Source organism: Salvelinus fontinalis, chromosome 14, assembly GCF_029448725.1.
Source record: "Salvelinus fontinalis isolate EN_2023a chromosome 14, ASM2944872v1, whole genome shotgun sequence".
Classification (NCBI taxonomy): Eukaryota; Metazoa; Chordata; class Actinopteri; order Salmoniformes; family Salmonidae; genus Salvelinus; species Salvelinus fontinalis.
The window spans coordinates 33,989,535-34,015,479 of record NC_074678.1 but is presented as its reverse complement, the minus strand read 5'-3'; the positions used below and the strand labels follow the sequence as shown (position 1 = coordinate 34,015,479).

Sequence of the window (25,945 nt, the reverse complement as noted above, 5' to 3'; positions counted from 1 at the left end):
TGTAGTCGGGATCCTTCTCCGCTGAATTGGAGCATCCTTCCAAACTGAAGCTTGTCCAGCAATTATGAAATTGGAGTTAGTAAACAAGCCATCTTCTGTTTATATCCTGGGGTCATTTTATATACCATGTAGTCTCTAAACTCATTCCTTTTCACAACCATGTTTATCTCAGCTTTTGTATTATAGGCCTATTAGATGACACACTGAGCTGGGTCCTTTTTAGAGGCTAAAATGTCCCCTGTGAGAGAATAACTTGTTTGATCTCTCTTTTTATAACTCCCGCCTGGTGCTTTTGGTACACCATATGCCCCAACTTGGTCCACAAAGCAGGCAGGCCTTTAAACCCCAGTTTGAAAAACATTTATGCCTGGCACAAAGAGCAGGCTCTGTGCAGACTGTGGACTCAGCAGGCTGGGCCACAGAGCAGAAATACCTCCTGCTATTGTTTTGGAGTGGACTGGACTGCATAACTCACTGAGTGAAGTATTTATCTCGCAGGCAGAGAGGCAACACTGTACAGGAAACGGATGGAAAATACAGACCTTCTGGCCTGTTTTATCTCCTGGACTCGGTTACTCCTCTGTGGCCTTCTTTCTCTCTCTACACCAGAGCCCATTGCCACCACACACTGTTTATCAGTGCCTGACTGTGATTGTTTGGGGTGGGTTCCCTGCATGGCCCTCTGTGCTGTGTTTTTGTTAGAACCCAAACATCCACCCACAACAGTTCCGGGCTAAGTGCCACTGGCCTTAAGAGCTGGCGTTTTAAGCCTGTTAACGGCCAGCTGTAACCTTTGACTCTAGCTGCCACCACTCTGTCTAGGGAGGGAGTGGACTTTGCCATTGTCCTGTTATGGCAGCGGTGGAAAGTGAGAGTTTGGACTTGCTGGAGTGCTTCTGTCCTCTAAACAGCTCCTCTTTATGGGATTGAAATTAGCTCTGGTCACCGTTACACTGCATGCGGCTGCCTTCCTGCTTGACTGGGCAGATGTTTGATTTGAGTGAACTGCAGTTCTGTGTGTGTGCTCTGCATAGCTGAGAGGCAATATGTCGCCAATATGGATTCAGAGCCAGAGAGTAGACTACATTGTGTGTGTGTGTGTGTGTGTGTGTGTGTGTGTGTGTGTGTGTGTGTGTGTGTGTGGAGCAGTGAGCGGTACATGTACTGTATTTCCACCAGTTCCAGGCTCTGGGAGGGAGGTTTCAGGTTGAGCCAGTCTCAGACAGGCCGGGGATCTTTTATTGTCTTTAGTCTACAGACAGTTCTCAGCTTTAGCTCTCATCTCCTGCGCTCCAGTGGCCCTCTCCAGCTCTGACCTCAGCTCTCAGAGAGGGTGAAAGGTATGGGGGTGAGGGAGACAGTCTCTCCTACTCAGTGGCACTCTGCTCAGTATGGGTTTCATTCTCTATCTCTTTCGCGGTGTCCTTGAGTCATAACAAAAGTACTCCTCTTTAGTTTCTAGACACACTTCACTTCTTTTTAAATGTGATACATTTTTCTACAGTTTTGGTTTGTTCAGCTTTGTTGTGGTCCTGTGTTCTAGAGGATGGTTTGTCTGTGTGTCAACAGCTCAATATGTCTCTCCCACAGAGCTCGGTGCAAGACTGGGGGGAGGAAGTGGAGGAGGGAGCAATATATAACGTGACACTGAAGAGGGTCCAGATCCAGCAGGCTGCCAACAAGGGAGCAAGATGGCTGGGGGTGAGTGGACCACTCTGCTCTTTCACTACAACACACTGGTTGAAAACACGCAAACTTGAGAACCTGTGAGAGACTTTCTCAGGCTCAAACAATAACCCTGATCAATACAGTATATCTATAGACAGATTGAATCTTTCCATTGGAGAATTGATGATATAATCACTAGTTAACATGGCAACGTTGGACAGATTGAATCACTTTGCAATTATAGAAGTCTATAGTTCTTTGTGAAAGGAGAGGGGTACAATAAATAGTTTTGTGGATAGAAGTTGTCTGTTTCATTATAAGATATGCATGTCAATTTGCAATCACAGGGCGTTTTAACTTTTAAACTGTTGAATTCTCCCAATTTTGCCAACACCCTGCGCAGTCCATATAAAACTTTTTCACAAATAGCCTACTCAACTGTTTGTCAAAGTCATGTGATTTCCTGATTTGCCAGTTCCATAGAGAGAGAGTACTCTAGTGCCAAAAATCCTGTTTTAGCACTGGTAGCGCCATTGAGTACTTTTACAATTTTGAAGTAGTCAACTGGGAGGGACTTCCTATGGGTTAAAGAAGAATCACAAAATTCCATCCATATCGTCAAGCGGGATCAGCCAATGAATTATACTCATGAATTATACTCATGAATTATAGTCTATTATACTCACATTCCATAACTGCAGGTGGCAGTCAAGTGCCAACCTTGGCTTTATACCTGTTCAAACAGCACATTCCAGGTGGCAGGATGCACCCTTTCAGTTTGTTTACCAACTCATAGAAGTAGCAGAATAAGAAAATGTACTACTTCAAAATGGAGATGGCCACAATGGCACTGCCCATGCTCGCACAGATGCCACAATGAGACAGGTGCAATGTTGCGTCCTCTAATTATCTCTGTCTGGTTCTAATTAGGTCATTCCATGTTATTTCAGCAAGCATTGACACCCACCATCTGATTATTCAGAAATTGTTTCTGTAGTTCGAAATCGATAAGATAAGCATTCCGGAAACATTATTTTGTTGAAATATAATTTGATCTCTGATAAATTTAAGCTAATTGATTGCACCTAAATTGTCCATTTTAATTTATAGGATTAATGTAATATTCAATAATTATAGTACCTAACATCTGATTTGGACCAAACCTTTTTCTAACAATGACTAAGACATGAGGAATCCAAAGAAGTGGTCAAAAGCCATCCACGGACTCCCAACACCCCACACCAATCTCACCCCAACAACCAGTATATAGTATCAGTTCTCTGTTTGACAACTAGTATGGAGCTCAGAGTATTGTTTTTTTTCATCCTATGTAATGTATTCTCAGTGAACTTGTCCCCCCCCACCTGTTCAGACAAATTTGTCATTAAAGTATCTAGCAATTGATTGTGTAACTCAAGGATATTACTTATAGATTTTTTGGGATATGAAGTGGGGAAATGTTAATATAGTTACCATTGGCCTGCATTGGATTTGTGCCACAAATGCCAAAAAGCATTTGAAATTGTGGCCAGGTAAACAAAACCAAAGCATGGGTTGCAGTCATACCTGGCCCATAGACTGCTTACAGGGTAAGAAAACATATATATATATGTTGTGATTTGGGTGAACTATCCCTTTAACAATGGGGAGATTCTTAAAAAAAAATCTAATAGCAGGAACAGGACCATCTAGTGGTCAGAACCTGGTATTATCAGGATGTAGGATGGGACATACACCCAACAACTTCAATTACTAATTTCTCTGAACAGGGGAAAGAAACCATCACCAAATTCACTGAGGAATCATGACATAGGATTAAGGAACAATACTATGAGCTGCAGCAGCATACTACTTGTCAAACATAGAGAATTGATCCAATATACTTGTTGTTGGTGTGTCCGTGGATGGTTATTGACCACTTCTTTGGAGTCCTCATGTCTTACACATTGTTAGAAAAAAAGTTAGGTCCAAATAGGATGTTGGGTACTATAATTATTGAATATTATATGAATCCTAGAAATTAAAATGGTCAATTTGTGTGCAATCAATCAGCATAATTTCTCAGGGAACAAATTATATTTAAAAAAACTATTTTGCAGGAATGCTAATCATATCTGTTTCTAACAACCGAAACGATTTCAGAACAATCTGAGATGGTGGGTGTTGAAATTGTCTTTCTTGTGCTTTTTGAAGTGGAACGACCCAACTGCCACCATAATTCTTCTTTCCCTGCATGTTACATCCTGTAAAAGCAAAGCATATGGATGAGAACAACTACCCCACATTATTATATGGCAGTATACATTTGGAGTGCTTGTTTATTGTAGCCTCTGAGTGGGAGTTCTGTATATGTGAATGTATGAGTAAGCTAGTGAAAACAAGACCATTGTCTGTTCTGTTGATTGTCTCTTTGTGGTTGTTGGTGATTGTAATCCCTTAATTTCTTTAGTGGGAAAGCAAGATAATGTAAACAGTGAGCCACAGTGCCACACTGGTGCATTGTTTACTGTTGTGGCACTGCCCATAGAGTGCCATCTGAAGAAATGCTATACAATGTGAATGTATATGTTTGGTACTTGACAGTCAGTACATTTGTGGTGAGATTTTTACCAGAGACCAGTACTGACTTTGAGAGTGGAGAGCTACTGTGTGTTGGAGTTGGACTGAGTTTGCTGTCCTCTTTGCCTCACTCCCTTAGCCAGAGGACAGGGTGGAGGAGGGGTGCTCCACTCTGTGATTAGAAGCAGATTGGAGAGTTTCCTGTTTTAGTGTGCTTGCAGCACCAAATATCTCTCTCCTCTCTTCTAATTCTTCTCCCAGCAGACAAATACTCGGACACATCTGCTTAAGAATTAAATATAGGGTGCCTTTGTCTCAACACCTCTCTGTCTCCCTCCATTTCTCTCCCCCGTTCTCATCGTTCTAATTTCCCTGGTTCTTTCAATCTTGTCTGATTACAGGCGGAGGGGGACCGGCTGCCCCCTGGCCACACAGTGAGCCAGCTGGAAACCTGTAAGATCCGGAGTATCCGGGCGGGAACGCTGGAACGGCTGGTGGAGACCCTGCTGACGGCGTTCGGGGACAATGACCTCACTTACACCAGCATCTTCCTGTCCACGTACCGCGCCTTCGCCAGCACACACACCGTGCTGCAGCTGCTGTTGGACAAGTAAGTCTGGGTCTGGTGGCTGTAGTGTACAGCAGAGGCTGGCAACCCCTGGTCCTGGTGGGCCCAAGTGTGTTCAGGCTTTTCTCCCAGCCATAGTGCTATAAGACCTGGTTCAAATAATTTAGCTAATCAACATGATTTTTACGAGGTTTATTTTATGTTTAAGTGTTGGGCTGTGACACACTGTGACTGCCACTCTACATTGAAAGGCTAAGGAAACCTATTGGTCTCACTTCTTTTACAGACTGATGGTAGAAATTGGTGCTCAAATGTTATTTTCTCTTCTTTTTCTCAGATATGGAATTCCAGAGGATAGTGAAGGACAGATGGAGCGATGTAGACCCTCTGAAACCAAAGGAGCCGTTCGAACGTAAGATTTCTCAACATCTCCTACTTTCTTAGTCTGTCTGTCTTTGCTTGCTTTCCATATGGATTCAAGCTGAGTTGTTGCTGGGTTGATACTGTGTAGCTCCTGCCTTTCCCTCTGTCAGCAGCAGCTTGCTCCCAGCAGGCTTCTTGACTTTATCTCTGCCCCCCTTCCCTCCTCACCCTCAGTGCCCTGGCCTCCATCCTTCGAGTCTGGCTGGACCAGTGTCCAGAGGACTTCCAGGAGCCTCCATCTTACCCCTGCCTCCACAGAGTCATGGCCTATCTACAGAGGGCCCTGCCTGGATCAGAGCCCATTCGTAGAGCCCAGAGTCTACTGGGGCAGCTACAAGCCGAGGCCAGTCTGGATCCAGACTCCGAGGGTGGGTGAACAGTCTAAGATATCTAGTTAATTAGTACTATATCCTCCCTCAATTCTTTAGTCTTTTTATCTGTCTCTCCCTCTCATTCATTTCTCTCTATTTCTATCTCCATCTCTTTCTCTCCATTTGACCCTCTTCACACTCCACACCTTATTTCTCATGCATTGAAAAAAGTAGGCCTGCTGCTTTCATTCTTTGATTAATACAGTGTCTGTTCCGTGCGTTAACTTTTCAATTGTGCCTGCAATTCTGCAGTTGAAGTCAGAAGTTTACATACACCTTTGACAAATACATTTAAACTCCGTTTTTTTTTCACAATTCCTGACATTTAATCTTTGTAAAAATTCCCTGTCTTAGGATCATGGCTTTATTTCAAGAATGTGAAATGTCAGAATAATAGTAGAGAGAATGATTTATTTCAGCTTTTATTTATTTCATCACATTCCCAGTGGGTCAGAAGTTTACATACACTCAATTAGTATTTGTTAGCATTGCCTATAAATTGTTTAACTTTGGTCAAACGTTTCGGGTAGCCTTCCACAAGCTTCCCACAATAATTTGGGTGAATTTTGGCCCATTCCTCCTGACAGAGCTGGTGTAACTGAGTCAGGTTTGTAGGCCTCCTTGCTCGCACACGCTTTTTCAGTTCTGCCCACAAATTTTCCATAGGATTGAGGTCAGGGCTGGTGATGGACACTCCAATACCTTGACTTTGTTGTCAAGCACCCCCACAACATAATGCTGCCACCCCCGTGCTTCACAGTTGGGATGGTGTTCTTTGGCTTGCAAGCCTCCCCCTTTTTCCTCCAAACATAACGATGGTCATTATGGCCAAAGAGTTCTATTTTTGTTTCATCAGACCAGAGGACATTTTTCCAAAAATGATGATCTTTGTCCTCATGTGCAGTTGCAAACAGTAGTCTGTCTTTTTTATGGCGGTTTTGGAGCAGTGGCTTCTTCCTTGCCAAGCGGCCTTTCAGGTTATGTTGATATAGGACTCGTTTTACTGTGGATATAGATACTTTTGTACCTGTTTCCTCCAGCATCTTCACAAGGTCCTTTGCTGCTGTTCTGGGATTGATTTGCACTTTTTTCACCAAAGTACATTCATCTCTAGGAGACAGAACACGTCTCCTTCCTGAGCAGTATGACGGCTGCGTGGTCCCATGGTGTTTATACTTGCGTACTATTGTTTGTACAGATGAATGTGGTACCTTCAGGCGTTTGGAAATTGCTCCCAAGGATGAACCAGACTTGTGGAAGTCTACAATTTTTTTCCTGAGGTCTTGGCTGATTCTTTTGGTTTTCCCATGATGTCAATCAGAGGCACTGAGTTTGATCAAATTATGTCAAATGATGTCAATTAGCCTATCCGAAGCTTCTAAAGCCATGACATCATTTTATGGAATTTCCCAAGCTTTTTAAAGGTACAGTCAACTTAGTGTATGTAAACTTCTGACCCACTGGAATTGTGATACAGTGAATTATCAGTGAAATAATCAAATCTGTCTAAACAATTGTTGGAAAAATTACTTTTGTCATGCACAAAGTAGATGTCCTAACCAACTTGCCAGAAGTATAGTTTGTTAACAAGAAATGTGTGGAGTTGATGAAAAACAAGTTTTTATGACTCCAACCTAAATGTATGTAAACTTCCGACTTCAACTGTATATCATAAGCGTTGTAACTGCAGCACCTTAACCCGGGAGATCCATCATTTTCCTACCACCACATTGTGAACCGCAGCAGATTGAAGCTTGTGAGGGTCGAGGACCAAGGCGATTGGATGCGCGTTGGTAAAAAAAAAAAATGTCCCTCATGATTAGCGTGGAGCAGCTTTTCTATGGGACCACCACCGCAGACTGGACAGGTGTAACAGTTGTAACTTCTACGTCGTCCCCTCGCCCCGACACGGGCGCGAACCAGGGACCTTCTGCACACATCAGCAACTGAAACCCACGAAGCGTCGTTACCCATCGCTCCACAAAAGCCGCGGCCCTTGCAGAGCAAGGTGCAACACTACTTCTAGGTTTCAGAGCAAGTGACGTAACTGATTGAAACGCTACTAGCGCGTACCCGCTAACTAGCTAGCCATTTCATATCCGTTACACTCACCCCCCTTTCAACCTCCTCCTTTTCCGCAGCAACCAGTGATCCGGGTCAACAGCATCAATATAACAGTATAACTTTACGTCGTCCCCTCGCCCCGACACGGGCGCGAACCAGGGAACCTCTGCACACATCAACAATGGTTGCCCACGAAGCATCGTTACCCATCGCTCCACAAAGGCCACGGCCCTTGCAGAGCAAGGTGCAACACTACTTCTAGGTTTCAGAGCAAGTGACGTAACTGATTGAAACGCTACTAGCGCGTACCCGCTAACTAGCTAGCCATTTCACATCCGTTACACTGGCAAGTTTGTTCTCCGCTGATCAAAGTTTGTGAAAAACATTTTCAGAAGAGCAGCACCGCATATTGTAGCGCTGTTTTCTACAGATAATTGTCAACAAGTGAATTTTCTGTCACTCGTGTCGCATAATGTTTCCTTTTGACATTGTGATAATATAGCCCAGCCTACTATAGTGATTAAATCCACCACTTGCATGAGCCCAGGTCCATATGCTACATTATTTACTTTGTTTGGTCGTTAGTGATTTAGCACAAGGTTCATTAGGCTGTAACAACGAAAAGGCAGCGTTCAGCAGGAATCTTGGTAAGGTGACTTGATTTGTATGTATTATAAACATTATTTTGCACAAACAAATTGTGAACCCAAATGTGTAAATGATTGTTGTGGGGGGACAACAATACATTGAAAGATAATTTGGGTTTGGTGTAGGGGCAGATTTAAGCTATGTCCTCTTATCTTCAGGAGATTTTAATCTGTTTTAATTTATTTAGTCTTTTACAATAGCTGCTGTAAGTCATTAGAACAATTGCCATCCTCTACAATGGGCTAAAAAATGAGCTATATTGAAATGCCCCTTGCCTCAAATATTCTGTTTTGTCATTTTAGTATTGTGCACAAGATGGTAGACACAAATGGAAAAGATCTTGCCTATGTAGATTAAGATGATAGCAAGGTTTTGCAAATCAGCCTCAACCACCTGAAGATTGATATTCATGACATTTGTCTTGAATGTGGGGTACTGTGCAGAAATCAAATGAAGTCACATTAATATATTGAAACCCCCAGTTTTTGGTAAACATAGATCAGAGGTGGCCAACCCCCTTGGAGTGCTACTTCTAGGCAGGATTTTCTACGGTCCTATTTTAAAGGGATAGTTCACCCAAGTGAATTACATATTTACATGTTTGTTTCTTATGGACAAGGAGAGACTGCAATCCATCCTATGGTTAGCCACTGCCGCCAACCATTAATATTAGCATTTATTTTATTATTTATTTTTCACCCCAATTTCGTGGTATCCAATTGGTAGTAGTTACAGTCTTGTCTCATCGCTGCAACTCCCGTACGGACTCGGGAGAGGCGAAGGTCGAGAGCCATGCGTCCTCCGAAACACAACCCAACCAAGCCGCGCTGCTTCGTGACACAATGCCATCCAACCCGGACGCCAGCTAGGGGCACCGCTAGCACTGCGATGCCTTAGACAACTGCGCCACTCAGTAGGCCAATATTAGCATTTTCTAACCAAAAACCAATGTAATTCAATGTTACCTAGCTAGCATACTCTAAATTTCATGGCCAAATAATCTCAAAGTAACTTCAAACCAAGTCATCGGGTTTTGAGTGTGCATTTATGGACTACAGGAAAAGGAGGGCCAAGCATGCCCCCATTCTCATAGACGGGGCTGTAGTGGAGAAGGTCGAGAGCTTCAAATTCCTTGGTGTCACATCAACAACAAACTATCTTGGTGCAAACACGCCAAGACAGTCTTGAATAGGGCACGACAACCCCTATTCCCCCTCAGGAGACAGAAAAGATTTGGCATGGGTCCTCAGAATCTCAAAGTTCTACAGCTGCACCATCGAGAGCATCCTGACTGGTTGCATCAGTGTCTGGTATGGCAACTGCTCGACATCTGACCTGAAGGCGCTCAGAGGGTAGTGCTTACGTCTCAGTACATCACTGGGGCCAAGCTTCCTGCCATCCAGGACCTCTATACCAGGCGGTGTCAGAGGAAGGCACTAAAAATTGCCAAAGACTCCGACCACACTAGTCATAGACTGTTCTCTCTGCTACTGCATGGCAAGCAGTACCAGAGCACCAAGTCTAGGTCCAAAAGGCTCCTTAACAGCTTCTACTCCCAAGCCATAAGACTGCTTGACAGCTAATCAAATGGTTACCCAGTCTATTTGCATTGACCCCCAACCCTTTTTTTTTGTTGATGCTGCTGCTACTCGCTGTTTATTATCTATGCATAGTCATTTTACCTCTACCTACATGTACATAAACTCAGCAAAAAATAAACGTCCCTTTTTCAGGACCCTGTCTTTCAAAGATAATTTGTAAAAATCCAAATAACTTCACAGATCTTCATTGTAAAGTGTTTAAACACTGTTTCCCATAAGCAATTAATGAACATGCACTTGTGGAACGGTCATTAACACACTAACAGCTAACAGCTTAAGCAATTAAGGTCACAGTTATGAAAACTTAGGACACTAAAGAGGTCTTTCTACTGACTCTGAAAAACACCAAAAGAAAGATGCCCAGGGTCCCTGCTCATCTGTGTGAATTTGCCTTAGGCATGCTGCAAGGAGGCATGAGGACTGCAGATGTGGCCAGGGCAATGAATTGCAATGTCCGTACTGTGAGACGCCTAAGACAGCGCTACAGGGAGACAGGACGGACAACTGATCGTCCTCGCAGTGGCAGACCACGTGTAACAACACCTGCACAGGATCGGTATATCCAAACATCACACCTGCGGGACAGGTACAGGATGGCAACAACAACTGCCTGAGTTACACCAGGAGCGCACAATTCCTCCATCAGTGCTCAGACTGTCCGCAATAGGCTGAGAGAGGCTGGACTGAGGGGTGGAGGCCTGTTGTAAGGCAAGTCGTCACTAGACATCACTGGCAACAATGTCGCTTATGGGCACAAACTCACCGTCACTGGACCAGACAGGACTGGCAAAAAGGACTCTTAGCTGATGAGTCGCGGTTTTGTCTCACCAGGCGTGATGGTTAAAATCGCTTTTATCGTCGAAGGAAGGAGCGCTACACCGAGGCCTGTACTCTGGAGCGGGATCGATTTGGAGGTGGAGTGTCCGTCATGGTCTGGGGCGGTGTGTCACAGCATCATCGGACTGAGCTTGTTGTCAATGCAGGCAATCTCAACGCTTTGCGTTACAGCGAAGACATCCTCCTCCTCCATGTGGTACCCTTCTCCTGCAGGCTCGTCCTGACATGACCCTCCAGCATGACAATGCCACCAGCCATACTGCTCGTTGTGTGCGTGATTTCCTGCAAGACAAGAACGTCAGTGTTCTGCCATGGCCAGCGAAGAGCCCGGCTCTCAATATCCTTGAGCACGCCTGGGACCTGTTGGATCGGAGGGTGAGGGCTAGGGCCAGTCCCCCCAGAAATGTCCGGGAACTTGCAGGTGCCTTGGTGGAAGAGTGGGGTAACATCTCACAGCAAGAACTGGCAAATCTGGTGCAGTCCATGAGGAGGAGATGCACTGCGATACTTAATGCAGCTGGTGGCCACACCATGTACTGACTGTTACTTTTGATTTTGACCCACCCTTTGTTCAGGGACACATTATTCCACTTCTGTTAGTCACATGTCTGTGGAACTTGTTCAGTTTGTCTCAGTTGTTGAATCTTAAGTTCATACAAATATTTTTCACATGTTAAGTTTGCTGAAAATAAACGCAGTTGACAGTGAGGACGTTTTTTGTTTTTGCTGAGTTTATTACGTCAATGACCTCGACTAACCTGTACCCCCGCACATTGACTCGGTACCCCCTGTGTGTGTGTGTGTGTGTATGTATATATATATATATATATATATATATATATATATATATATATATATATAATACAATACAGCCTGTTACTTTTCTTTCTTTATTTAGTAAATCTTTTCTTAACTCTTATGTTTCTTAACTGCATGGTTGGTTAAGTACTTTGCCAGTAAGTTCTACACCTGTTGTATTTGGTGCATGTGACAATGATTTGATTTTGTTGAGCTTTTTTTCAAACTAAGAGAATCTTTAATAATAAAAAAATTATTCCACCCTGGTCATGGGCCTAAGCCATATGAAAATATGTGGAAATGAACTTGAACCCAGGCTAGGGGTTGGAGCCAATGACATTCACTTAAGCTTGGAGTGCGATCTCCTATCTTCAAAAGTTGGCAGCCCTGCCATCATGAAGGAGATCATTAATCTGATCATTTTTCCTCTTGGTAGGTTTCTCCGGCGGTTTCCATGGAAACAGCTCCTTCTGCCTGGGTGAGGATGAGGAAGTGGAGATCGAGGTCCAGGAAGATTTCCTGTCATTTGATGCAGATTTGGTGGCCGAGCAGCTAACCTATATGGATGCGGTAAGAGAGGCTGAGGGAGGCTGGGTGGGAGTATGGGTTTCCAATGTATTTGAACAATATAGGATAAATATACATTTTAAAGTAACTGTCCAGTATTACCATATTTCCATGAAATACGACCTATAAATAATTATAATACGAGTGAAGTAGTTTTCCTTTTTAAAAATGATAATTAAGTAGGTTATAAATCAGCTTTTCTGTGTTGTGATGGTGTGTGCGGACCCCAACAAAATATTAATGCGAGTAGACCGCTGATTTGGCCAGCTCAGCCAATGAGCCAACATGACTTCATGTTCTATGAGAAAATAGCAAGCATTTTTATGATACAAGTTTTTGAGGTGAGTTTTTTTTTTGTTGCCAATTTATGCTTTGGCCACACGATATAGGACAAGTCAACAACAATATTGTCGTATGCGTTAACAGAATATTAACTTTTTTAAAGTAATATTTTCACTGGACAGTTACTTTAAAAGTTTGAATACTAATATTATCATTGTTTGTCTGTTTCCAGTTGTTGTTCAAGAAGGTGGTTCCTCACCACTGCCTGGGTTCCATCTGGTCCCAGAGGGATAAGAAGCAAAACAAGCACAGTGCTTCCACCATCCGTGCCACAATCACCCAGTTCAATGCTGTGGCAGCATGTGTGGTCAGCACCATACTGCACCGACGCCAGATCCGCCCGCACCTCAGGGCACGGGTCATCCAGCGCTGGATAGACGTCGCTCAGGAGTGTCGCATGCGTAAGAACTTCTCCTCGTTGCACGCCATCGTATCTGCACTGCAGTCCAACCCACTCTACAGACTGAAGAGGGCCTGGTCCTGCGTGCACAAGTGGGTCTTTCACAAGCTGAATGCATATGAACTGATCAGTCATTCACAACTCATGTGATAGAGTTCTTATGCATTCCCAATTTAGTTCTAACCTTTCTCTGTCATTTCCACAGAGACGGCATCTCTACGTTCGAGGAACTATCAGACATCTTCTCAGATCACAACAACTACCTGACCAGCCGAGAGCTGCTGATGAGGGTGAGACCGCTCTGGGAATGCCTGCATACCAGACATTGTGGATGTTGAGGAAGTGGTTAATTGATGAAGAATTGATTGATTTTAGTAGTGATTTGATATTTACCCAATCTACTCTTTCCCCTACAGGAGGGCACCTCTAAGTTTGCCAATCTGGAAGGCTGTGCTAAGGAGCACCAGAAACGCATTCACAAACGACTCCAGCTGCAGAAGGAAATGGTGAGCGGTGGAGCAAGCTACAAGCCACTATGTGTTTGCGGCCCTGTTTGTTTCCGTTTCAGGAAGAGGGTAAAAGTGAGTAGCTTAGCTGTGCCTGCTGATTGGTGTGTTTTAACCTATGCTTGTCTCTCCTCCCAGGGTGCCATGCAGGGGACGATACCTTACCTGGGCACCTTCCTGACAGACCTGACCATGCTAGATACTGCTCTACCAGACCTAGTAGAGGTGAGCCTTACTATCATCCTACTCACTCCTTCTGTTTGGTTGTAGAGACTTGTGTGTTGTGACTACTGTTTGCAACTAGAGCATGAGTTTCCATGAGTATGTGAGGAATTAGTTTGGCAGTTTTTGGAGAAGTCCACTACTGTTTGTCTAGCCAGCCCAGCGTGGGATGAGAGTTCAGTCTTTCAGTGTCCTCTGTGTCTTCTGCAGGGTGGGCTCATCAACTTTGAGAAGAGGCGGAGGGTGAGTGTCATTTTCAACCTGTTTCTAAACCACTAATTAGGTGATTAGGAAAAGTCATTAATGTTGGTAGTGTCAGCTCAATTGACATGATTGACATTGATCTCTCTCTTGCAGGAGTTTGAGGTGATTGCTCAGATCAAGCTGCTGCAGTCTGCGTGTAACAGCTACTGTCTGAGTGCTGACGCTGCCTTCCTGCACTGGTTCAAGAGCCAGCCCCAGCACAGCGAGGAGGAGAGGTACAAACATCATCAATCATTCACACTATATATATATATATATATCACTAGATCAGCTCTTGCTATCCTCTCTTTCTTTCTGATTGTTTCTCAGGCTAAGTAGACTGGTAGCAGTGATGTCATGATTATTTTCGGTTTCTCTTGCAGCTATGCTATGTCTTGTGACATTGAAGGAGTGGGAGACAGCAGTCCTACTTCACCCAAACCTCGCAAGAGTATGGTCAAGAGACTTAGCCTGTAAGCACACTCTAGAGGAAATCTAACATATACTGTACTTTATATTTTGATTTACAATAAATCTACCCTGAATAATATAGACATTATTGTAATGGTGTAGAATTCTACAATCAGTTGTGGAGCCTTTGCCATAATATTGATGTTTTAACAGAATTCCATTAAATCATTGTTTATATTAGATCTAAATGACCGATATTGGTCCTTTTTGTTTTGTGATGTTTTTTGTTGACTTTTTTCTCTGTCAGACTGTTTCTGGGTGCAGACTCCTCGGCAGCGAGTTCCCCGTTGAGGGAAACACCTCGGTCGCCCCCTACTGGCAGCTCTGGGGAGAGCATGGATTCAGTAAGCGTGTCTTCTAGTGACTCCAGCCCTTCAGAAAGCGATGGCATGGCCATGACACCTATACACACCTCCGACACTCAGCAGAACAAGGTATGGCACAAAGATACATTTTTGTTGTATTTAATTGGTGGGGGTTTTGCACAAGCCCTATTGTTTTATTTTCTTTCTATTCTGTATTTTGTTTACCAATGTGTGCAAATAAAGTTATAATTCTATCCAAAAGGTTGGCAATATGAAGGTTGTATATGTGCTAATTACTGTGCGTCATCTGTGTTTCTCCAGTTGTCCGAGTCTTCTTCCTGTACTTCTCTCCACTCCATGGACACTACCTCATCATCAGCCAGTGTTCCAGTGACCCCGGCCTCTCCCTCTCTCCCCGGGCCACCCTGCATGCACCGTCGCTCTGTCTCCCTGACACCCATGTCCCCCTCCTCCCCCCTGCCCCCTGCCTACAACACCCAGGCCCAGGACGCCTGCATCATCAGAGTCAGTCTGGAGCAGGGCAATGGCAACCTCTACAAGAGCATCCTGGTACGTCTCATGTTAAGATGGGAGATTATGAAAAATGTATTCTAAAGGTTTTTCAGAAGTGACGATTCATCCTGATTTTGATTTCATTTTGATATTAAAATGTTGTTTCGTCCCCAGTTGACGAGTCAGGATAAGACTCCAGCAGTGATCTCTAGAGCTGTGGCCAAACACAACCTGGAGAGTGAGCCTGGGGAGGGATACGAGCTGGTGCAGGTCATCTCTGAGGAGAGAGGTACAACATTCTCCCTGACACTCTTTTTAGCCTCGGAGTTGTGATGATAATGTGAAAAAGTAATTTTTTTAAAACTTCCTTTTTCAGAGCTGGTGATTCCAGACAACGCTAACGTCTTTTACGCCATGAACACCTCAGCCAATTTTGACTTCCTGCTGCGCGTGCGAGGCACCGCGGGGAGGCCGGTCCAGCTGAGAAGTCGCTGCGCCTCCACACTCCCCCGCGCCCAGCAACGCTCCAGCCTGTCTCTGCGCCTCAGCAAGGTCACACTGTGACTCCCAGGACAGGGGCACAAGAACTGGAGGGACCACAGACAGGAGGGGGTGGTGGGAGACTGAGAAGAACCAGGGATGGGGGAGTGAGATGAAGTCAATGAGACTCTGAATACCCTGTTCCCAAAACCCCTGTCCCCAATCGGACCCCCACCTCTCAGTGCCCACATACATCCCCCAACTCCAGAAGCAGCCTGTGGCCTTCCAATCCCTGTCTCTGCCACCCCCTAACCCCTATGGACTATTATGGATGTGTAGTGGGACTTCAGTGCCAATTAGAATATAGATGCCTTTGGCAGAGCGAGACAGTGCCCCCCCCCCCCCCCACACACTTTCCGCTCTCCACATGAAGAGATTTTGCACATGCAGGAGGAGTGACTCCTGCCCTCCATCAGTATTCAGCTTTTTTTTAATCAACTCTCTTCTTTCCTGTGATGCCTGATATGTTTCCCATTCAGAGGGAGATGGGAAGGAGTGAGACTGCGATGTGTCCTGTTGCCTTTATTAATGATGATGAACTCCTGTGTCAGTGTTAATCTGGGTGATTGATTGACAGGAGCTGTGTCACGTCAATATCTTTCTTCTTTGTTTCCTTCACCTCATTGTGTGCACTGTGTGTAACACACCGGACTGCGCCTCTAATATTCTGAGCTGTGTGACGAATACCATTATAGAGGCATTCTGATAGGTTCCTACTTGGTTTTAACAAGTCCTTTCCTTTTGAAATTGCTTAGCTGTCCTATCTCATCTGTAGGGTGTAGTGACACATAGGATGGGTCTCTATGTGAGGCCCGGATCAGCCTGCCGCGCTGATTAGCAGTCCTGATAGAGATGCACTTGTTGGTGGCTAGGTGACGTCAGGAGGTGGGAAATAGGTGGAATGAGTGACCTGCTCTTCTTCTTTTCACCTCTGCACAAAATGAAGTATAGTTTTGTTTTCCTCTGATTTAGTTTTTTACAGGGCAGAAGAAAAAAGTATTTGTATCAAACTTGGAGAGAGTTCCAAAGGATGATGTTCTTAAATTATATGTGAATTCAGATTGTCAGAAAAAAGCCAGTACCAGATTTCCTGTGCTGCATTTGGAATCGTGACAGAGGGGACATACTCCCACTCTAGTGCTCAGTGGGTGCACATTACATTAATGAGTACTGGGGCTTATTCAGGAGGGTGCAGGGTTAAGATCTATCTGCTGAACACACCATCACTTATCATGTGCACTTGGGTGGAGTCAGATTTTTTTTAGAGCAGCACCTTTTGGCAACATGATACCTACCCTCTCCGGTCCATGTGTTCCTAGACCCCCGATTTATAAACATTCACAAGGCTACAATAGCAGAGATTTTCTTGTCTTCCCATTTGTGATAAAACAAAGAATCACATTGAAAACGACCACTGTTGGCTAATTTAAAAGAAAACCAACTGCATTTTTGAATATTAGCTAAATGTAATGAAAGTTTCGGTTTGTTTTACATTACCTCATTTTGTGCCTGCCAGTTGGCTGTAGGCTAAAAACAGCAAGCAAGCTAGCTTTTCCATCTTCCCAATTTATAATTAAATAAATGCCCTGGCAAATATTCTTCTACTTGCCAGTGTAACCTACAACATTATTCCAGTTTAATCTGCTGCTTGAATGTATTCGCTCCCATATCAGCTAAAAATAGAATGTCATCATTTTTGTTCATGGAGAAAAAGCACATGGCTAGCAGCTGTTTTACCATTTAGAAATAGCCTAAAATCAAGTAATTACTTCTAAACAAAATATGTTTTGTGGAGGGATTCTAATAAGGCTATAATGTTTGGTTTATTGTTTGAACAGTCGCTGAGATTATATTTAGTTATCAATGCAAAATAGGCTACTTAAGTTCATAGCATCAGATCACTTTTGTTTTCACGGATTTATAGCAACACTGGTGCTTATTTTTAGAGCAAATTGATAGATGTAGAGTTAATTATTTAGTGAAACCAGTGGTGTAGTGAAGGGTAAATGTTTTGCAGGAAACTTAATTGAACGTATAAGGAGCTTTACTTTTTTCACCGCAACTCCACTTTTTTTTTTTACCACTACATCAGTGTGTGAAACACCTTTATGCCAAAAGAGAAAGGAACAAAATACATTTTTGGGGGTTCAATTTCAACCAAGTGAGTTTGGTGGTAAAATACAGCCTCATTATCTACACAACAGTGCCCCCACCCTCACAAAAGGAATAATATGTTGCATTTCAACATTTTTGTGGAGAAAATGGGCGTAGCAAGACTTCTAGGCAGGCTTACAAGGAGCCGCCCATTTTGTGGTGAAAAAATGACATTCAAGTACTACGTTGCGCTCCGTTTGCGTAAACGTTCAGATGGAAATTGTCATTCAGAATAGGCAGTCATGTCTGCTCTTACAACATTCTCAACATTGCGGCCCCCTGTGCACCGAGCCTCAGCTAATCACTCACTCCCAATAGTTTGAGTCACAGACGATATGAAGAAAATAAATCACACCAGCCCACACTATGACACTAACTCAGTTCCTCCTGTGCCCAGGCCTCTACACACACACACACACACACACACACACACACACACACACACACACACACACACACACACACACACACACACCTCCCACTCTAACAGAAACCCATACCGGCTCCCACACACTGCCTAACCAGCATTAACACCACCACACACACACACACACACACACACACACACACACACACACTGAATGCTGTCCCTACTGTGCTATAAATACCTATTCTCTCCTTGCACACTGTGGTTATGGCTATAACACTCATTCTCTAATACTGACATTCTGGCCATCTCACTGAGCGCAGTGTACTGGTCTGTTATTGGTCATACTGGGCAAGGTTTACTCTGTGGTCGATTTCCTCCTATCTTGATTCTCATTCAGCACTTGTGATTTTTCTCTCATGAACTTTGTGTACTTCTTCACTGCCAAAGAATTCTCTACCTAAATAAATTATTATCATTACTATGATTGTCTTTTTGTTTGACCTTGAACAAAAAAGATTCCCAGAGTTGAACGATAGTTCAAATTATTATTCTGGAACAAACAAGTAAAGGGTTATTACTCTGTAATTACCATTTAACAATATACTTGGTCATTTCTTTACCATAAAATGTTACAATGAGATGACAAGTAACTATGAAGTCCTGTAAAGCTAGTGCACCATATCATTTGTGGGCTTTGTAAATCGTTTAAGACATTTCTACTGACTTCAATGCAGTCATGACCTCTCCTCTCAAAGCTACATCCTGCTCTTGTGCAATTTCTTAAAAATTAATTGACAATGTGTTTTAAAGCATTTTGAGTTACTTATTTAACCCTAAGAAAATATACATATCCTAGAGCCAAGTCGATAAAGAGTATACATGGAAATCTAATACGCAATATTTTTGTTTGTCATCAGCTAATAAGACAATTCAGTGAACATATTTTCATTGTTGAGATCACCTCCATGAAAAATAAATATGCTTTATTTTGAAATCAGTTGGATATGTTCAGAAATACAATACCAGTCAAATGTTTGGACACACCTACTGATTTCAAGGGTTTTTCTTTATTTTGACTATTTTCTACATTGTAAAATAAGTGAAGACATCAAAACTATGTAATAACACATGGAATCATGTAGTAACCCAAAAAGTTTTTTTTAAATCTATATTTTATAGTGTGTGCAAAGCTATCATCAAGGCAAAGGGTGGCTACTTCGAAGATTGTAAAATATATTTTGATTTAACACTGTTTTTGTTACTACATGATTCCATATGTGTTATTTCATGGTTTTGCAACAGTAAAAAGTGAGAAATTTGCAGATGTGCACTTGAGCAAGGCACTTAACCTTAATTGCTACTGTATGTCACCCTGGATAAGAGTGTTTGTTAAATGACTAAAATGTAAATAATGGTGATCTGCAAAACAAACGTTAGAGGTGCATGCTGCCACCTAGTGTACTGGGGTTTGTGGTCAATCACAGCTTGTAGACTTTTGAATAAAAGAAAACAAACATTTAAAAAAAACTCTTACCTAATCATATGCTACTAAGATGATACAAAAGATACCTATTAACTTATAACATTTGGCCTCACCTCTACCCAATGGGGCATGAATATAAATTGTATCTTGTTTTAAAGCCCTCTTGGCTACTTGGTCTTCAATTAAATGTCCTCCCACACCTGAATGGGCTGGGACCCAGTAGAAATGCACTATTACACCCAGTCTCTCAATTCTCCATAGCAGTTAATGCTTCCAATAGTAGATCACTCCTATTAGAGTTACCAGAAGATAAACTACGCAGTACAAAGAATCTAAGCTAGAGAGCCACTACCATTGCCAACAGTCAGCAGAGTGTACAGACAGTCCATCTGTTAGTCTTCTGCACATCAAATTCAGGAATGTAAACTTCTGTCCCTCTGTCCACTATCAGGATCCTAGGAACCATCTGTAAAAACTGGTAAATAAGCATACAATCTTCTACTAATGTAATTTTCAACCAGTTCTCTTATCAGGTATTCCCAAACTGGGGTATGTGTACCCTCAGTGGTATGCGCAATGTCGTTAGGGGTATCCCAAATAAAAATGTGATTAACATTTTAAAGTTTTTTATTTTTTATTTAAAAAATACATCTTCACATTTTCAAACAGTCCATTTTATATTTTCCAACGGGACTATACATGTGGGTGAGGGTTTTTTCTCGCCTGAGTAGCCTCGTTTCACTCCGAAAATAAAATAAACCATCTAGTGTTCAGCGAAATAACAACACAATGTCAAATACAGGTAGCCTAGTCAAATAATTAACATCTAATTACATTAAATGTTATTCTCTCGCGGGAATTCCAGTAAGCTCATTCCAGTAATGAGCTCCTGCTCATTCCGTTTGCTCGAAAATGTGTAAATGGTTAAAAAAGTAAGGCCCATAGAGACACATACCAGCTCTACTGGTAGTATTGCTACTACCAGCAGTACTGCACCTGTCAACGACAAGTTGTTCTGCTTCCACGAGCACATCCAATGCTAGCATCAGTAATTCTACATTTGTTGTTAGCCCAGCTAGCATAGACACTGACCGTTGTGAATCTGATGCAACCGAAGAGCTACTGCCCCCTTACCCGGGAAAGCACCTAACAACAGACAGGGACGTTGAACCATCGAAGAGGCGCATATGAGAACTATATTGATTTGGGGTTCACTTATATTGGGAGTAGTGCTTTTCCTCCGCCACAGTATGTTGTATGTGCAAAAGTAATATCTCACAACTCACCTTCCCTCTTGCGCAGACATTTAGAAACAAAACATGGCAATTTGACAAATAAGCCACAGGAGTTTTTTGAGCGAGAATTAAGACAACTTTCGAGTAGTAAGACATGTATAAAAGCAACAGATACCATTAATAAGAAGGGGTTAGAAGTGTCTTATATGGTGAGCTACCGAGTGGCTAGGACAGGCAAGCCCCCTACTATTGTGGAGGACTTAATTCTTCCTGCTGCCACGGATATGGCTGGGACAATGCAGGGGGAAAAGGCCCAAAAAACTATACAGACAATTCCTTCATCAAACAACACTGTTTCACGACGCTTCAGTGACATGGCAGGAGATGTTTTGAAACAATTACTGCTTCACATACAAGTGAATTCTATGTGTTACAGCTGGATGAGTCAACAGACGAGGTGGGCCTAGCACAGCTCCTGGTATATGTCCGTTACGTTTATGGGGGGTCAATTAAGGAAGACATCCTCTTCTGCAAACCACTGGATACCAGGACAAGAGGAGAGGATATTCTTAAAGTACTGGACAGCTTTGTGACATCAAACGGACTTTGGTGGTCAAGATGTGTTGGTATCTGTACTGATGTGTACTGATGGTGCAAAAGCCATGACAGGGAGACAAAGTGGAGTGGTAATGCGCGTGCAAGCAGTTGCTCCCGATGCCACTTGGGGACACTGCAGCAACCACCGATAGGCTCCTGCTGCCAAGGGAATGCCTGACGGCTTGAAAGACGTTTTGGACATTACAGTGAAAATGGTTAACTTAATTAAAGCAAGACTCCTGACCTCTCGTGTATTTTCTGCACTATGCAATGATATGGGCAGCGACCATGTAACGCATTTACAACATACATAAAGAAGTGTGATAGTTATCAAGGGGCAAAGTATTGACACGTTCTTTAAAATTGAGAGACGAGCTTAAAGTTTTCTTTACTAATTTTCACTTGTCTGACCTCTTGCATGATGACGAGGTGACGAGTTTCTCACACGACTGGCCTATCTGGGTGATGTTTTTTTTTCGCCTGAATGATCTGAATCTAGGATTACAGGGACTCTCTGCAACTAAATTCAATGTGCGGGACAAAATTGAGGCTATGATTAAGAAGTTGGAGCTCTTCTCTGTCTGCATTTACAAGGACAACACACAGGTCTTTCCATCGTTGTATGATTTTATTGTGTGCAAATGAACTCAAGCTTACGGACAATGTCAAATGTGATATAGCGAAGCACCTGAGTGAGTTGGGTGCGCAATTACGCTGACATGACACGATTCGTTATCCCTTTCATGCTCTGCCTCCAGTCCACTTACCGATATCTGAACAGGAGAGACGCATCGAAATTGCAACAAGTGGTTCTGTGAAAATTGAATTTAATCAGAAGCCACTGACAGATTTCTGGATTGGGCTGCGCTCAGAGTATCCTGCCTTGGCAAATTGCGCTGTTACGACACTGATGTCCTTTGCAACCTATGTACCTATGTAAGTGTGGATTCTCAGCCCTCAGTAGCATGAAAACTAAATACAGGCACAGACTGTGTTTGGAAAATGATTTAAGACTGAGACTCACGCCAATACAACCCAACATTGCAGAGTTATGTGCATCCTTTCAAGCACACCCTTCTCATTAATCTGGTGAGTTATTCACAATTTTCAATTAACAAATAAGGTTTTATATGTAAGATGGTTAAATAATGAGCAAAATTATTGATTATATTATTTTTTGTGCCCTGGTCCTTTAAGAGCTCTTTGTCACTTCCCATGAGCCGGGTTGTGAAGACAACTCACACTCCTTGTGTTTAAGAAATGTATTGTATAGTGTGTGTGTGGCAGGCTTACAATGATGGCAAAACATTTTTTTTTTGAGAGTACGCTGACCCTGGTGCTAGAGGGGGTACACAGCTGTAGGTTGAATGTTTGAAGGGGTACAGGACTATAAAAGGTTTGGTCAGAAATCAGTGGTTCCCAATCTTTTCTCTTTTCCTCCAAGGTTAAATCAATGACAGGTAACCACAGAGGGACATCCACTATAACCACAGAAGGCCCCACCTCCAACTCCCTCATTCCACTCTCCTCAGCAAGCTTTTCAACTATCCAACCAAATCCACTGCCTTGTCGACTCCTAACGTTTGTCTAGAACAGTGGTATTCAGTCGGGATCGCGGGGTAACTGCAGTGGGATCGTCCAAAAATAAATACGATTAAAGATTCTTGTATGGGACAATATACAAATGTTTTTGAGAAAGATAATTGAAAATAACATTTTATTGAGTAAATATATTTATTGGTTTCTTTTCATTTTGAAAATGTAATGAATTGGTTATTTGTTGATGTAAAAATCAAAATGTACCGATTTTAAGGTTGTGTCGTTAGATTTGGGGAGGGGTCGCGAGATATTCTTGCGTGAAAATGGGTTCCTCAGAAATGTTGGTGAAAAACATGGTGTCCCTGCTGAAAAAGTTGGAATAGCACTGATGTAGAACAATAGCAGTGGGACGGCCAATCTCACAGCCTTTCAGTCTTGGGTGATTCTGCCACTTCGAGCACTTTGTCTTTCAGAAATGAAAACTTATTCAAACACCATTTTGCCAGTATTGTACTTGTCTTTGATTTGTCTAGAAACTAAATATGATAATGGCTGCGATCGTACTATTCAGGAATTTATATATTTTTGTCATTTTTCCCAGACAGCCATAGACAAATGTAATTTCCATCACGTCATTAAACATCCATTTTAGTTGAAAATCAAATATCATACAATTGATTTATAACGGATTTCTTATACATTTGTACTTGAACTTGTATTGAATATTATTTTAAGTGATTTTTAAGGTTTTCTAATATTCATAATTCAACACAATGCCTGAATGTATAAACTTGCCTTGATGACAGCTGAAAACATTTATCATGAAAAATAATATATTTCCATATCTCAAACAAATAAATGTATGTAAATTATACATAATATACTCATTTACCTCAAAAATATGGGTTGTGATGGAAATGACAAGGTGTGGTGGAAATGACATCTATGTAAAAAAAAAACTTAAAAAAACATGAAAACAAAGTGAACTGCCTGGATTTCACTGGTGTATTTACACAGGTAGTTCTCTGCAAAGTCAATGTGCACAATGATCTCCTCTTTCCCCAGATTCTCTTTTAATTCTCTCAGTTTGGAGTATTGGTGTCGAATGTTGTACATGTGTTTCCCCATCTTTCTTCAGGTTTTCACAGCACAAAGACTCAATAAGGTTGTCATTGTTGCTGCAGCTGATCACTTTGTGAAGCTGTAGTTTGTCCACCATGAACTGGAGGTTGGTGTGGGTTTTGCAGAGCCATGTGTTCCTATCCTGGACTGTTGGCCTGACAACCTAAAAGGACGTCTTTTGCAGAATTCACAGTAAGAAATAAAAATTTCTGAATATTCCCTCTTAAACTTCTGGTAAAGGTTCTGAATTGTGCCATTCGAGAAGAGCTTCTGTTTTTTTTCTTGTTCCTCGTTAGTGTGTCCTTTTTCCCTGTAGTTGCTCTGCAGTTGTCATCACGTTCATAGAATCTAGTGATTTTCTCTTCTGTGGCTGTGCTAATTATGTTACACTGCTTTTTCCTGGAGTATTGAAGACTTAATGACCTGTTTTCATTTGCCCTCATTGCTTTTGCTGAAAATTCAAATTCTCTATGTTTGCGACTTTTACCAGGCCATACTTTCTCAGGATGTTGCATCTGAGCATTTTTGAAGTCACTTGTTTGTCCTTTTCACTGCAAATTGTTTTATACTTTTGTTTTAACTCTGCAATGATGGCATTTTCAAACAATAAAATCCTTCTCCAGTTCTTTGGATTTCCCTTCATTTGCTGTTTTGTCTTTGGGGAATCTTGTCTCTCCATTTTGTTCCTCAGTCGATCATACCTTTTTTTGTACTTCTCAGCTTTCCGTAAAGCATTATCAAGTTTGACATTTGTCATACTAAGATCTCTGTATACTTTTGAGCGACCTCTTCCAACCTTTTTCCTTCCAGCAAGTATTCGACTTTTCATTCCTGTTGCCGACGATGAGGAAGGGGTATCAGGGTGTGCATCAGGGGCAGGTAAGTTAGGGGCAGGTATGATGGCCTCATGTTCTGGCTGCAGGTCATCTGGTGGCTGAGGTGATGTGTTGCCTGATAGGTAGGTCTCCATTGCAACAGTTCTCTTTAAAGTCTGTTTTCTATTCCGTTGGTTGCATTTCCATTGCCATCTCTTGTTTATTTGTTCTCGCTTTGTAAGCTCAGAGATAGATTTCACTTCTCCCTTCTCTTTTTTCTTCGTATCTCTCCCTGTCTTTTTGCAGATGTTCCTGGTATTGTATAGGATCTTTTTTTAAATGTTGTATATATATATATATATATATATATATATATATATATATATATATATATATATATATATATCTGTGACCTCTGTGTTGTTTTATGTGGCATCTTCAAAAAATAAAGACAAATACTACTTAGTTTTCAGCTTGTGCTCAACTTGGAGCATTTTCTAGATTCAATTCATTTAAAACATTATTAAATAAGCCTAAAGTAAAAATTTAAAAAAGTAAAGTAAAAACGAATAAGATAATGGATTTGTGTCATTTCCACCACTTTCTGTCATTTCCACCACACTTAAGTTTGTGATGGAAATGACTGTGATGGAAATGACACTTCTACAGTTTCTGGAAAATAATTGACAGACTGCTTAGCATGCTTTGGTTAGTATTACAGATAGCATATCGTTTACACTAAATATATAAAATATATTTTTTTATTAAAAAGTTTGACCACATATTAAAGAAATTATAGCCTGTTTGGAAATGACTGACAATAAAGATATTCTCTACACAAGCAATATTTACCTCGATTTTTCTTCAACTTCTGGACATCACTTCTGGAACAACTGTCCACTGAAGCCATGTGCTTCAGTGTCACAATATGTTTCCATGGTAACTAAATTAACATTCTCTTGAAAAAACTTTAGTAATAAGGAA

The 25,945-nt window shown here is 42.1% G+C and overlaps 1 protein-coding gene across 3 annotated transcripts in view; it reads left to right on the top strand.

Moving 5' to 3' along the window:
• The window catches only part of rgl1 (ral guanine nucleotide dissociation stimulator-like 1), a 43,594-nt gene extending 24,946 nt beyond the window's left edge, over positions 1-18,648 (top strand). For all 3 annotated transcript variants that reach the window (XM_055861481.1, XM_055861479.1, XM_055861480.1), the window contains exons 2-17: positions 1,591-1,701; positions 4,629-4,837; positions 5,133-5,207; positions 5,393-5,586; positions 11,974-12,107; positions 12,619-12,938; positions 13,052-13,136; positions 13,263-13,352; positions 13,491-13,577; positions 13,785-13,817; positions 13,932-14,053; positions 14,201-14,290; positions 14,536-14,722; positions 14,915-15,163; positions 15,281-15,395; positions 15,483-18,648. In XM_055861481.1, the coding sequence (XP_055717456.1) occupies positions 1,591-1,701; positions 4,629-4,837; positions 5,133-5,207; positions 5,393-5,586; positions 11,974-12,107; positions 12,619-12,938; positions 13,052-13,136; positions 13,263-13,352; positions 13,491-13,577; positions 13,785-13,817; positions 13,932-14,053; positions 14,201-14,290; positions 14,536-14,722; positions 14,915-15,163; positions 15,281-15,395; positions 15,483-15,670 (2,289 nt within the window). In that variant the 3' untranslated portion in view covers positions 15,671-18,648. The remainder of the gene's footprint in view (positions 1-1,590; positions 1,702-4,628; positions 4,838-5,132; positions 5,208-5,392; positions 5,587-11,973; positions 12,108-12,618; positions 12,939-13,051; positions 13,137-13,262; positions 13,353-13,490; positions 13,578-13,784; positions 13,818-13,931; positions 14,054-14,200; positions 14,291-14,535; positions 14,723-14,914; positions 15,164-15,280; positions 15,396-15,482) is intronic.
• The last annotated feature ends 7,297 nt before the right edge of the window (positions 18,649-25,945 follow it).